Below are 14,976 nucleotides of genomic sequence, written 5' to 3'. Positions count from 1 at the left end.
ACACTTTAACTGCTATCATTCGTACAGATATGAGCACCTGGGCCAATGAGGCTTTAGCTACCTCAAGACAGCCCCTCTGTTGCCAGCCTGAGTCAGGAACTCAGGTTACTGTACCTGTTGCTGTGATACGAGGCTCTCTAGTTCACACCAAGTGCTTTCTTATATGCAGAAAGTGATGGTGACATTAATTCCATGGCTTTTGCCTTTTGTATTGACTGTTAGGCACTAAGAGGTACTTAATAAATTCAGGGTTGAAGAACTACATGCAGTTGGTGCTTTTTATACTCAGTGGATTTTTTTTTAAAAAGATTAAGACACTATGTCCTATGTATGTCAGGTAATTAACGACCTCATTTCAATTTAAGTGCTTAAGAAGGAGCAGTTTGCTGTTGCCAGTGCTTTTTTGGCATGGAAATACAGAATAAATACAATTTCCTAATAAACATTTACCCCTTTGCGTGATCTGCTTGAAAAAGTGCCTTCCATACAGACCTTTGCTATAAAATCCCCGCACTATGGAAAGTGATCTTTTTTAAAGCTAACAATTTAAATTTCAACATAGGCAATAATAATTGTTGAAGATGAAGTCAAATAGAAAATATACATTGTTTTAAAAAATTTTTAGTAAGTAAGGTGGCTTTTTTTTTTTTCGCAAATGTAAATGAGATTTCTACCCTATCCCTACTAGTTTAAGGAAATCTCTAAATTTAAAAGCAGACTCTTCCATCCAAAAAGCTAACTTCCCAGCACCACCTTGTGGTGACTTTTAGTTAGTCCAAGATGTTTGCTTATTGTGTACTTTATATTAATGTTACAGTGTATAATGGAGAAGTAGAAAGTATGATTGGAAAGAGCCACCTAATTATTACCAAAAGGGAAAATGAAGGCTTTTGTTAAGTATTCCTTTATGTCATATTGCCAACAAACCTGTTTTTTGTTTATTTTTGGTTTTGTATGAAGACAGAGTCACTCTATGTTAACCAAAATGGCCTCAAACTCTTGGGCTCAAGTGATTCTCAAACCTCAGTCTCCTGAGTGGCTTAGACTACAAATATGTGCCACCTCACCCAGCTGACCCTGTTTCATGACAGCACAAACACCTTTATTTTAGGAATAGCATATAGATGTGGAAAAATATTTTTTTATGAAACATTCTATAGATACTATAAATTAAATAAGTGAAGGAACAGGACATGATGTGAAAAAAGTTATATCAAGATTATTAAGAACAGCTGTCTTACCCCTTTCCAAAAATGACATGAAACTTTTAAAACAGTAATTAAAAAAACAAAAAACCTTAGGAAAGGAAATGTACTAGAGAATGAGATTGATCAAATTATGTTATATCCATATATAAATATGACATAACGAATCCCACTATTTTGTAATTATAGTGAGCCAAAAAAGTAGAAATAAATTTTTTTGAAGTAAAATAAAATGAAAAAAAATATACTTACATTAAAAAAGAATGTCACTCACTAACCAGAGATTTGAAAACCTCCTGACACAAAATAAACAGAAGGAATTAGATTGACTGATACAATATGGGAAAAGTACACAGTCCAAAAAAACACTGAGGGAAACAGCAGAGCTCGAAGCTGTTATGTGGCTGGCTCCAAGCAGAGAACCAGAAAGAGCCTCAAAGCAGGAAATCATCAGCTTCAATGAGCCTCTGACCCTTCCCTAGAGCAGTAAGCATAGATGCTGGTGGAAGGAGAACCTACCAGTACCCAAGGTACCTGATGACCTCAAGAAGGGACAAGGAGATCCCAGCCTCAGAAGGAAAGTCACTGACAACCTCCTGGCATCAGTTCCACTGTTCTACCATAGCCTCCCTGGTGCTGGTTCCTTCCTTGGGGACCAGCAGTTGAAAATGGACAAATTACAAATCAAAAACCCTAAGATGAGTGCCAAATCAAAAGATGTCAGATATTTAAGGGAAACTGACACTGAAGAGGTATTTGAATCCACAAACAGAACTAACAGCCAAGGAACAAATGAAAAAATTAAAATATGTACAGTTGACAATCATCTGATTTATATACTTAACAGATATTTATTAAGCACATATATACAGCAGAACCAAAGATAGGTCAGCGCTGGGGATCAAACCCAGGGCCTCCCATATGCTAATCAAGTTCTCCAAAGATAAAATTAGGAAGAGGAAATTTTGTATGGGTATAATTGAAAAAGAAATTAATAACATTTATAGTTATCTAAATTATCAATGCTTAATATAAAAATAAATTTTGTATCTAAAATTTTAGATTATCTTGACATTATATAGGTAGAGAAACAGAAGTGGAACTATGTAGAATAATAGACACTAATTAACTTAGGCTTTCATATAAAGATATACATCTTAGAGTATGTTAAAATTTTAACAAGATATTAATGTGATAGTACACATTAAAGAGTCAATACATTTAGTACTTGAAATAGATATAAAATGCTAGAAGACTTATGGATGTCTGCTACTTAAGTTTTGCTGTCGAATATTCAATGTTCCTCACCAAATTTTTAAAATAGTTTTCTTCATGAGTTAGTTAATATGTACATTCGAATTCGTAGAAAGGGAGGAGGTGAATTTGCAAATCAGGTACTATGAAAGAAATTGGCACAATGTTACATTTGTGAACATTTGTTTATTGTCATTTCTTAAATGATAGTTTGTTTTCTTCAAGGATTCTTTTACAACTTTACTATACCTATTAAATTCTGCTTAATTTTAGAGTTCCTGTTACTAGAAAGGTGCAAGTAAAGAGGATGATGTTTCATTAGTTTCATGTGTCCTTTTTAGTTTTTTAACTTTTTTGTTTGTTTTGTGTGTGTGTGTGTGTGTGTGTGTGTGTGCGCACTAACTACCTTTTAACTGGAATATTTCCCCTATGTGATAATGAGTTGGGAAATGGTTCATAAAATATTATGGTTTGTAAAATGTCAACATGGTGTCTTAATGATCTAGTTCTAATTATAATGACATGTTTAGCATGAACCTTTGGCAAAAGTCCTCAAAGGCTATGTAAACAGTTTTGTATCTTTGATAATCTCTAGAGACCTAGAACTTAAACTAAAAAAATGTGTTGTCTTTCTAGCTTTGAATTATGAATATGTAATGGCTGTTTCACACTGATGAATGTCCAAAGCTGAATACATTTTCCCCTTAGAAAAGATAGGAATATCATCTTGGAGTTTAGAACTAAAATTAAAATTACCATTTGTTCTTTGTCCTTTGGTATAATTTTGAGGTAGGGGTGATGAAAGAAAGGAAAATTCTTCCCCCCACCCAAAATTCTTAAAATTTGAAAATTCATTAATATACATTTCCTGGAAGAAATGTAAGTGGTCATTATATATATATAAATATAAATATTTACCCTCACCATTAATGAAGGAAATATAGAATTAACATGTTTTTGCTATTAGATTGGGAAAGGGTTTATTTTGTTTTGATTTTTCATTGCTGTTTTTGGATTGAACCCAGGGCCTTGTGCATGCTAAGCAAGTGCTCTGCCACTAAGCTATACTCCCAATCCCTGACTGGAAAAGTTTCTGCTCTTATTCTAAAGTGATAAGGGGACAAAGAAAATGACTTTCACATGATTGGTGGCACTCAACTTCACACAGCTGCCATAAGCCACACCTGGTACCATTGCTTAGAAGGATGAGGGCCCGGAAGCCCAGCAAGCTGTCAGGACAGCTCTCCCTGGGAGCCTTCCACATATTACACGTGGTTGCCCACGCAGCCGTCTAGAAGGTGTTCTCTTTGATATACCAGTGACAACTTGGGTGCTAAGGAGTGGGAGTCATATTGGTAGGTTTGAGCCTCCTGGCTGAAAAGCCTCACTCCCCTAGGAGTTGCTGTCTGTTGTAACACCCCTACTACATAGCTTCCCGGTTCCCTGCAAGAGATTTATCAGTTATAAAGGTCACTGAACTCAGGAGGACCCAAAGATACGCTGCCTGTTGGGTATATTTTGATTCCTTCAGTTCAAGATATGACTGATCAATCGGGTTATTTCCACCCACCCTCATCTGTGATGCTTGGCTGACAGTATATCTTTACTAGGTTCCTAGGAGATCAGAGCTAGAAATTTAACTCAAGCTAGGCATGGAGGTACATGCCTTTAATGACAGTGTTATAGTCACTGTGACCAAAAGACCTGACAAGAATAATTATAGAAGGAAAGGTTTATTTGACTCAGTTTCAGAAGTCTCAGTCCATAGGTGACCAATTCCATAGATCTGGGCCCAAGGTGAAGCAGAACATCATGGCAGAAGGTGGTGGAGGAAAGCAGCTCAGGACATGGCAGTAAGGAAGCAGAGAGCTCCACACACTAGAGACAAAATATAAACCTCAAAGATGTGTCCCTTGTGACCTTCCTTCTCTAGCCACACCCTATATGCCTATAGTTACTGCCCAGTTAATTCAACAGAGGATGAAGCCATGGATTAGGTCATACTTCTCATAATCTAATTTCGTCTCTGAAACTTCTTACAATGTCTCACACATGAGCATGGGAGACTTCTCATATCTAAATCTTAACACCCAGCAATTCCAAAGGCTTAGGCAGAAGGATCACAAGTTTAAGGCCAGGCTGGGCAGCTATTAGCAAGACCCTATCTCAAAATTTTGAAAGGGCTGGGGATGTAGCTTAGTAGTAAAATGCCCATGGATTCTATCCCCAGTAACACCAAAAAAAAAAAAAGAAAAAAAAATTTTTTAAGTTAACTTTAAAGATCTCATGAAAGGAAGAAAGAGTTTTGTTTTGTTTTTTTTTAAACCCTTTACTCACAAAGAATAACTAAATGTAATCTCTTTTAAATCAATATTGTAAAATCAAATATTGGCAAAATACATGGAAAGTTTTAATGTTTGTATACATTTTCAATCTGGAAATTTTGATTTTAGAGATTTATTATAAAAATAAGAATGTAGCTGGGCAGATTGTTGCACACATGTAATCTCAGCCCCTCAGGAGGTTAGGCAGGAGGACTGAGAATTCAAAGCAGCCTCAGCAACTTAGCAAGACCTTAAGCAACATAGGAAGATCCTATCTCAAATTTCTTTTTTTTTTTTTTTTTTTTTTTCCAGTGCTGGGGATTGAACCCAGGGCCTTGTGCCTGCCAGGCAAGCGCTCTACCAGCCCCCTGTGCTATATCCCCAGCCCCCTGTCTCAAAATTTTTAAAAAATTAAAAAGACTGGGGATGTGGCTCAGTGTTTAAGTGCCCCTGGGTTCAATCCCTGGTACAACCCCTAATTAAAAAAAATTAGAGCCAGGCTTGGTAGTGCATGCCCATGATTCCAGGGACTCAGGAGGCTGAGGCAGGAAAATGGCAAGGTTGAGACCAACCTCTGCAACTTAGCCACACACTGTCTCAAAATAAAAATAAGACCCTGGTTAAAGGTACAGCAGCTGCAACAAAATACAATCCAAGTTGCCCTTTCAGCCAAATAAGAATCATGTAAGAAATATCCACAGAAATGTTGGTTGCATTTGTGGTCGCCATTTTGTATTAGCTGAGTTTCTTTATCTCCTTACAAATGAATGATGGAGTTAGATGACTCAGTGGAACTGCTGTGTATTATAGAAGACCAACTCTGCTTCTTAGACTGGAGTTCTATTCCTTGCCCCCCAAGGGACTCTACCACCTTGGGATGCATTTTTCCTCACCTATAAAATGAACAGATTGGATGTGGTATCTCTTAAGTCCTTCTCAATTGAAGATTTATGATAAGCCAGCTGTGTTGGTACATGCCTATAATCCCAACCTCTGAGGAGGTTGATGCAGGAAGATTTCAAGTTCAAGGTCAGCTTGGGGAATTTTGTGCAGTGCTATCTCAAAATTTAAAAACATAAAGAGCTAGGGATGTAGTTCAGTGGCAAAGAGCCCCCAAGTTTAATCCCCTGTACCACACACATGCACGCACACACAATTACAATGATAAAGTTCCTGATAATTGTGTGCTTTGTCTTTCAGCTTATATCTGTTCAAATTAGGAATTGCACCCCAGATCCAGGATTTGTTGGGCAAAGTGGACTTCACAGGTACTATTCTTTATCTTTACATATATTTATGTATATCTTCATATAATATTACATATATATGTTTTTAAACAATTGTTTTTAAAAAAAAGTACCAATACTTTCTTTTTCATTTTGATGTTATCAATTCTTCTATGTTAACCAGAAGAGAAAACTTGCCTGTCTTGTTTTATTCAACTGGATGCTCGTTCTCCATGTTTGTAAAATGAGACTCTCAGGCTGGAATCTTCCTAAGGCTTTTGTTTAGAAATAGCCCCACCTTCCAGAGGAAGGCATTTGTTGATATGAATGTACTCATTCCTGCCTCCATCTCTGTGGCTTCCTTTCAGTTTGTTATTATTCTTTTATAGAGGAAGAAATCAGTAATATGAGAAAAGAACTTGAGAAATATGGAATACAAATGCCATCTTTCAGCAAAATAGGTGGTATTCTGGCCAATGAACTGTCTGTGGATGAAGCTGCATGTGAGTCTTATTTAAAATTCAAACTTGCCATTGATGTGCAACTTACCTATACTTTATTTCATTTTTATGACATAAAATAGTACATTTAGAAGATATTTTAAGGATACTGAAGTCATTATTATGTGTATTATAGTTAATTTGGAAATGTCAGAATGTACTTAATTGATTTTGAACTTTCAATGTTCATGTGTACAACATGAATTAAGAGTTTCCAGAAATATCTTCATTCTCCAAAATATTTTTCTATTTTCTGTGTCTTTACATTGTATTGTTAGGGTGCCTTGCTATGAATCTTTTAGAATTACAAGCTAAATTAAAGGTACTCCTTGGAGTCTACTTATTACTTTAAAATGGGCTATGTTGCCTTAACCATGGAACAAGGACTGGCTCATATGTCTGAACTAATGATTGACAATGCTTGCTTCATTTTAGCTATTCAGTGCAAGTTGAATAAACAAATAGGGCTTACTTAACAGATGCTGCAATCATGACAAAAGACAGACAGACATGAGGTACTCATGACAGGTACTCCATGATATGTCTGAAGTTTCTCTCATATCTCTATCCTCCATACTTAATAGAAGCTAAGGAAGACAGTAAAGCTGTTTGAATTCATGTAAAGTCAAGGCAACTGTTGATGTTGTCTTTTGCTGACAAAATTCTCTTTGTCTCTTTATTTTGCAGTACATGCTGCAGTTATAGCCATTAATGAAGCTATTGAAAAGGGAGTACCAGAGCAGACCATTATAACGCTAAGAAATCCAAATGCAGTTTTAACTTTAGTGAATGACAACTTTGCACAAGAATATCAGAAAGAACTTTGGGAAGCCAAAAAGGAAAAAGAAGAAAATGCAAGACTAAAGGTACTTAATTAGATTCCAAGTAATAAATACAGTCATGAATATGATTTACTAGTTTTAAAAAGCTTTATTGTTAAAAATGATATTTTAAAATAACTCTGTGTTATAGTCTCTATGTCCAGAGATGAAATGTAAGGGTGAAAGAAGACCATACACTATATACCACAATTAGATAGGCTTTTTTTTAATGAAGAATATTATAGGTTGGAAGGATTGAAGGTCATGTCATAAGCATTACTACTTACCCAGAAAAAGTAGAAGTAGTAGCCAAAGATCATCCCTTCTTAGGCACTATCAGCAGATCCTATATTGACCAAGTGATTTTGTGTTTATTAGTAGAGGTGAGTGATTCAGTGTGGCAAAGTTTAAAGAGGGTGGTTTTTAATCTGCTATCTTCATTTTTTTCCTAAGAGTTAACTCTTAATATTTGAAAATAGCAAACATGTCTCAGCAAGACAGATTGCTCCTGATCCTAACCCCATACTAAACTACCTTTCTGGCTAATCAATTATTGAAAGCTTTGTCCACACTGAGGACTTGTATTTCATCACCAGCCTTCTCTCACTGGGCTCTTGCTAGTCAGTTTTAACTACATTACTTTGTTTTATGCCTTTTCCTTACCTGGTGGCTTCTACCAGCATCCACGGCCTTGAGATTCTTGGCTCCCCTGGCTTATGTGTCTTGGCTGCCATGGTAACCCTCAGCCACGACCTCTTAGTGTCTTTTCTTCCTCTTTCTACATATAGGGATCCTTTCAGGTCTGACACTGATCCCGTCTCTGTTCTTCCTCCATCAAGCTCATCTACTTATTGAGGAAGTCACCTGTCAACTTTGTATAAGTTCCTTTCAAATAGGCTTCTCTACTACTCCACCAGATTTCACTGTCTCTGCTTCCCAGGCCTGCACTCCACCATAGCAGGAGAGTGCTCATCTCCACCTTACCCTTCTCCATGCATGCTCCTCCCCAGGTCTTTGGTTTGGAATGACTACCACCTTGTCCAAAACTCTTTATGTCTCCTCTGCCCTACTCATGGCTATATTCTGTCTTTTCTTTTCTTTTTTTTTTTTGCACTGCTGGGGATCGAACCCAGGGCCTTGTGCTTGCAAGATAAGCACTCTACCAACTGAGCTATCTCCCCAGCCCTATATTCTGTCTTTTCTTGCCAACTTAAATTCGTTGTCTGGTCTAGTCTCACCAAACTTGTCTTAGTGCTGCCTTCCTGACCTTGTCACAGGACTCTTATAGCACCTTCCTCATTGGGCTTCCCTGCTTCCTGTCATTCTCCAAGCCAACCCATCTCAGAACTTGAGCTTGCAAATTTAATCTTTAACTATAGATCTGAAGTCACCCCACCCAAAACCTCTCCTGATTCTTTACTACCTACTGAATTAAGTACAGGTCCTTAGCTTGGCCTTCAAAGACCTCCATGGGGCCTAACTGACCTCTATCTTTTTTAGCCAACCCTGGACATGTATTCCATGCGATAGCCCAACATGGCAAGCTTTGTGACCTGTGTAACCAAACCCTGCTGTCTACATCCTATCACCCAATTGGTCATTATGGTTACTCTGTTCCTCCAAGCCCTTCTCAGTTGTTAATGCTTTTCAAAGTTTCCTTCCCAATTTAATTTGAATCTAGTTTTTAATAGGATCTGTTCTGTTTTACTGTGAATATTCATTAATACTTGCATTCTTTTTTTTTTTTTTTGTATTTTTTTTTTTATTGTAAACAAATGGGATACATGTTTTTTCTCTGTCTGTACATGGTGTAAAGGCATGCATTCTTAATTTTATTATATCAAATCAAGCAAGATTGCCAATATTTAACTGTTTTTCAATTTTAAAAAATGACAAGACTGCCAGGTATAATGGAGCAACCCACTCAGGAGGCTGAGGGAGAGTTCCAAGTTCAAGGACCTACCTGGGCAACTTAGACCATGTTTCCAAATACAGTTTTTAAAAAGGGGCTGGGGTGTATCTCAGTGGTAAAATACTTACCTACCATGTGTGAGGCCATGGGTTGAATCCCAAGCACCCCCAAAACACCAAACAAACAAAAACAAAAATCCCAATACTAAGTCATGCAACCTAATGTTTTCCACATTAGAAGTTTAGGCTTTTTCTAAGGGTCGCTGAGTCTGTCCTTGATAATCATCGCTGAGTGTATGTATCTCCCCTAGTTGTCTGCACAGAGCAAGCACTTCACAATGCTTGTTCTGATCTGAAATGAAAAATAGTGGGTTATTTTTAATCACTGCTTGCATTTTTGCATTCAAGTTTTGAGCATTGGAAAGATTTTATTGAGCCTTAGAATCAGTGAAGACTTTGTTTTGCAGAATAGCTGTATTTCAGAAGAAGAAAGAGATGCATATGAAGAACTGCTGACACAAGCAGAAATCCAAGGAAATATCAATAAAATCAATAGTAAGTAATGGATTACATGAAGGAAATGAATATTTTTATAAGCTACAAACTTCCTTTGCTAGAATTTCAGTAAAACTCTCTATGTACTTTCAGAACTGCCTTATGTGATGAAAAATCTGGTAAATGTCAATATTGCTCTTAATTATGATACATTTGACATTTTTCCATTTTGAGTCTTTTGGTAAACCTCCTTCCAGTCCATACAAAGTATCTCCAAGTACCCTGATGTTAGTTTGATTCTACCTTCCTTGTACCAAAAGTTCAGTGCATTTCATATTTTGAATCTGTCCCTTTTGTGATTGCTATTGAAGGTTATTTAGTGAAAGATTTTAACTACAAGATTATATCTCCTTGTCTGTGTTAGGTGATGGTGTTCTATTGGAATCATAAAAAATATTATTAACACTTATGCCTTTTATTCTTTCTCAATCACTAGTCTATAGTTTGCAAAAATTCTTTTCTTACAGTTTGTGTAGTTTTAGTGCAAGAGAGCTCCAATAGCACAATCAGCACCCAGAACTTATGAAAGAATAAGACTCTCTGCTAATGGGTCAGATTAAATCACACAATGGCAGGTTTGAGTCTCACTTCTCTGAGCCTCTACGGAGTCACACAATTTCCTCCTCATGCCTTGTTCAGTTATGTGACTAAAAAGAACAGAAAATTTGGGTGTTTAAAATAAGCATGTGCAAGTTCAGATCCATCAATCTTGTTATTAGACTATTCCCTTCTCTAGTAAAATGTATTATTACTTGAGTCTCAAAAGAGGCAGTAAGGAATTCCACTAGATCTTTGTATTCCCTAGGTCAATGTAAACAACCCATATATTTCCCCCCAAAAATGAATCCATGTCAGTCAAAAGTCAAGAGGTGGACCTGGGCAGGACTCTCTGGAAACTTCTCTGGGATCCCCAATAAAACCGGTGTGCAGGAGAAGCATGTTGTCCCTCTCCTCTCTGAAAGGACTCACTCTTTCCCTTGAGAGAGTGTCCCCTTTCCACTTTCCTGTCCCTTCAATAAACTCATTCCTGTTACTCTGAAAAAAAAAAAAAAAAAAAAAAAAAAACACCTAAATCCATGACAGGACATTTGGTGCTAAAGCATGTGAACCCCACTGCCAAACTTAATTTGAAGTGTCCACTAATTACTATAGTCTTATATCTTGCCCTATGTGTAACTGCCTAAATGAGTTTGGAATGTTTTTTATTGCTTTGAGCACCTTCAAAGAAATGAACACCTGCAGGTGTTACTCAGAAGTCTGCTCCTAAGTTGCTGGGGAGAAACTTCCCAAAGCATTTAAAGAGTAATTGAGGAAGCCCAAAGCAAGTTCATTTCAATGTCTGGCAGTTAGCAACTGAGTAAATTTTTGAGAATTTAATCACAACACAGCTGAGAGTTCTCAGGCAACTTTTTTTAAGTCAATATCCTACTATTTGGGGGTATATTTTCCTGTTCTTCTATCCCTATTAAGTCTAGATCATGTTAGTGATAATGTATGGCATCCAATTTCAGGTTTCTCTTTCTGCTCTTTTTGAAAGCTAAGTAATTCATTATGTTTGACAGATATGAATTATAAGAAAAAATTAATACTGCCAGTGAGACAATATCTGAAGTCCATAAGCTTAATGAAGAAGTTTCCTTATTTTTGAAATGTTTATATAATCACTAGAACAGTCTTTTTCATGTTAAATAAAATGTCTTATAAATAAATATTTACAATGACATATACAATGACATAATTTCCTGACTGCAAATTTAATGCCAAATTAGCTCTACTTTTTTTTCCCTATTTTTAAGTAAAAGCCATTGTATGATTTGGATATAATGAAATAATTGGCTAAAATTGATAAAGGACATTGCAAAGTTTGGTGGCTTTAAATGTTCAGTACATGATTATTCTGAAGTTTTTGATCTCTCCTCACCTGTAAATTTATAGCGCAGTAGGACTGAAAGTAGTCTTGTAAAAACAATCTGAAGCTATTTTAGTTGGTGATGTGACAACAAGACAATGGGGCACTTTAAAATCTGTAAATAAAATATAGGTACTTTAACAAGCTCTTCCCCAGCTGTGTGGGTTATTGTATTAAAATGCTGAGGCATTACATTTGTAGCAGTCATTGTAATGACCTAGGTGACAGCTTTGGTGGTAATGCCAATGGATCTGTCTTCAGAGACTTCAGTTTTGTTTAACTGTGGTCATTTGGCTTTTGGATTTGGCTCATGTGTTCCATTTCATTGCACAATATATTATGTTAAGATCAGGGCTGGAAATTTTGTTAAAGGCAGTTTAAATGAGTAAAGACAAAACTTCTTTAGAAGAAATAGTTTATTAAAAGTGTTTTAAGGGTATGGGTTTCTGGTAATATTTAACATCCAGTTACACAAACTCACATAATAAAGTTCTCAGAGGTGAAGCAAGATCCTACTCAGAGTATTTCCAGATGCAGCTGAAAGGCCTTGGCTGACTTTAACAGAACAACAGACACCACAAACAATCACCAACCCTCCTTTCTGGAATTCTTTCATTTATCCCATTAACTCTATGTATAGAAAAATAGTGGGATCCAAAGATTTTTCATATTAACTTTGTGTTTCCAGTTGGAATTGACTCAAAAAGTTCCATTAGTCATGTTTCCTGCTGTCGAATGGTGTCTTTTAGCAGAAAGTCTAAGGGACATTTTTTGTGAATATATTTAGAGAAGATTGTCATCTTGTCATAAAGGGTTAGAATAATCATAGCTGTGGTCCAGTCATATATTAGACAGACTTGCCTTGAAAATCTCTACAAACCTATGGGTCTTTGTTTTTCCTGCTACCCAGATGCCTTGTTTAGAGGGTACACTCTGCAGGCTCTGGTGAAAGAGCTAATCACTTGTTCTTCCATTAGTTCAACAATTTATTTTTTGTGCCTAGTAAACTAGGCTCAATCTGCTGTTCCAAGCATCCTTAGTTTGGTCACTAAAATTCTTTGTAACCTGAACCCTACAACTGGAAAGATTACATAGTTTATGGTTGTATCCAAGTGCCTGTGGGGGGTTTTCCCCCATGCCAGTTCACTTGAAGGATACAGAAGCAGGACAAGACTTGTTTCTGGTGTTCTTGTAGCTTTAAGTCTTCTGGGAGAAGCAGTACTAATCCAAGGAGCAGTGGAGAACAAGCCTGATGGAATAGCCTCGTTTTAAATAGCTGTGGGGATTCACAAAGGGAGAAATCCTCAGGGACTGAAACAGTTTGAAGGTGTCCTGGAAGAGGAGGGACTAGAGCTAGTCCCCAAAGCAAGGCTTTTTCAGGGATGTCATACTAGGCAGGAATGATCCTGTAACCCCAGCTCCATCAGTGCCAAGGTTTTTCTAGGTACTGACTCCAAGGACTGGGCTGACTTGAATCACTATGCTGGCTTTCCAGGGTTTTGCCTATCCTCTATCTGCAGCTCTTCAGAGTTCTTAGAAACTGACTACTTAGGTTAGAATCCTTGGGAAGAAGGGCTGTCTGGGTTAGGCGGCAAGGGGGGAAAGCAGTTGTTCTGATGGAGCAGTGTGAACCCATCCTCAGGACTTGCTGCCGTGGACCACATCAATGCTGTCATTCGGGAAGGTGACCCTGCAAATACACTGCTTGCACTGCAGAAACCAGAGGCCCAGCTGCCTGTGGTCTATCCCTTTGCTGCTGCTATGTATCAGAATGAACTCCTCAACCTCCAGAAACAGAACATCATGGTAAGTCAGAAGAGACTGTGCACATAAAGAAAGCAATTGGGGAAAGGGGGAAGAGGGTGGGAAGGGTAGAGTCTCTCACTTGTACTAATTTCCAGCCTCATGACCCACCTGTGCAGATCCCTATCCTTCCCTTCTCTGTAACTCTTTCTTTAGAGTATGAGAAGATTTCAAGAGCCTAGTTAGTAAACTAAGGGAGTGAGTTGAAACAGGCTGTTTCAATTCTGTTATTTTTGGAAGAAATTTAGAGAATTTTTAAATTATACTGAAATGTTTTTAAAGTATGTGATATTTTTGTTATAGAAAAATAAGCTCTAAAACAATATTCCTAGAAATGTACAACTAAGAACATTAACATCATGGTTTTGATTTTTGTAAATTTATGCTTCTTAATATGCTAATAGGGTTAAACCGTAGTACTCATGTAAGAGCTTGTTTATGGGCTGGAGTTTGTGGCTCAGTGGTAGCGTGCTTACTTGGCATGTGAGGCACTGTGTTCAATTCTCAGCCCACATATAATAAATAAAAACAATAAAATCCATTGACCACTAAAAATTTTTTTTTCAAAGGGCATGTTTATTAGTATTTCTGTGAGGCAAGCAGAGGAGCAAAATGCTTAAAAGTTCTAGAAGTAGAGCCACAGTTTTTACACAGGAGAGAGCCATATTGCAGAGAAGTGGGGAAAAGATTATTTAATAAATAGGAATTCTTACAAGTGTTTAATCGTTGTTCAGAAAGTGTTAGTTCACTACACATATCATCTGTCAAAATAAAGTTCCACAATAGTAGGTTAAATATTATATATGAGGCCCTGAAATCAATCTCCAGCACCCCCCCATAAAAGGTAAAGATAACTTAAAATTCTAAGAAAACACAGGTTTAGTGATTAGATTAAAAATCAGAATTAGCACTCATCTACCAAAAAAGAAAAAAAGAATAAAGAAAAAAAAACCAAACAGGCAATTCACAAGACAAGGAATATATAGATGGCAAACACAAAAAGTTCAAACTCAACCAGAAGTAAATAAATGCACATTTATTTTTTAAGATTAGATTTTATATTATTATACATTAAAGGGCTTTTTTTTTTTTTTTTTTTTTTTTTTTTTTTTTTTTTGATACCAGGAATTGAACCCAAGGGCACTTAACCACTGAGCCACATCCTAGCACTTCTTATTTTTTATCTAGAGACAGGGTCTTGCTGAGTTGCTCAGGGCCTCACTAAGTTGCTAAGACTGGCTTTGAACTTGTGAGCCTCCTGAGTTGCTGGGATTAGAGGCCTGTGCCATCACACCTGGCCTTTATTAGAAATATTTAGCCCAATGTAGATAAATGTGGGGCAGTGGGCATTTCCTAAATAACTAGTAGGAACATGAGAGTACAATGTTTCTGGAGGATGATGTACATCAAAGGCCTGTGGTCCTCACCATTACATTCTAGAAAATGAGCCTAAGGGATATGAATCAAA

General features: G+C 36.9%; 1 protein-coding gene across 1 annotated transcript in view; it reads left to right on the top strand.

Moving 5' to 3' along the window:
* Positions 1 to 14,976, top strand: part of Iqgap2 (IQ motif containing GTPase activating protein 2) — a 280,459-nt gene that overhangs the window by 159,337 nt on the left and 106,146 nt on the right. Inside the window, exons 6-10 of the mRNA XM_047555267.1 lie at positions 5,984 to 6,051; positions 6,399 to 6,512; positions 7,197 to 7,375; positions 9,709 to 9,796; positions 13,348 to 13,511. Of these exons, the coding sequence (XP_047411223.1) occupies positions 5,984 to 6,051; positions 6,399 to 6,512; positions 7,197 to 7,375; positions 9,709 to 9,796; positions 13,348 to 13,511 (613 nt within the window). The remainder of the gene's footprint in view (positions 1 to 5,983; positions 6,052 to 6,398; positions 6,513 to 7,196; positions 7,376 to 9,708; positions 9,797 to 13,347; positions 13,512 to 14,976) is intronic.

The sequence above is a fragment of the Sciurus carolinensis genome, chromosome 6 (assembly GCF_902686445.1).
Source record: "Sciurus carolinensis chromosome 6, mSciCar1.2, whole genome shotgun sequence".
In the NCBI taxonomy this organism is placed as follows: domain Eukaryota; kingdom Metazoa; phylum Chordata; class Mammalia; order Rodentia; family Sciuridae; genus Sciurus; species Sciurus carolinensis.
Note: the sequence above shows the minus strand (reverse complement) of the source record. Positions and strands in the feature narration are given on the sequence as shown.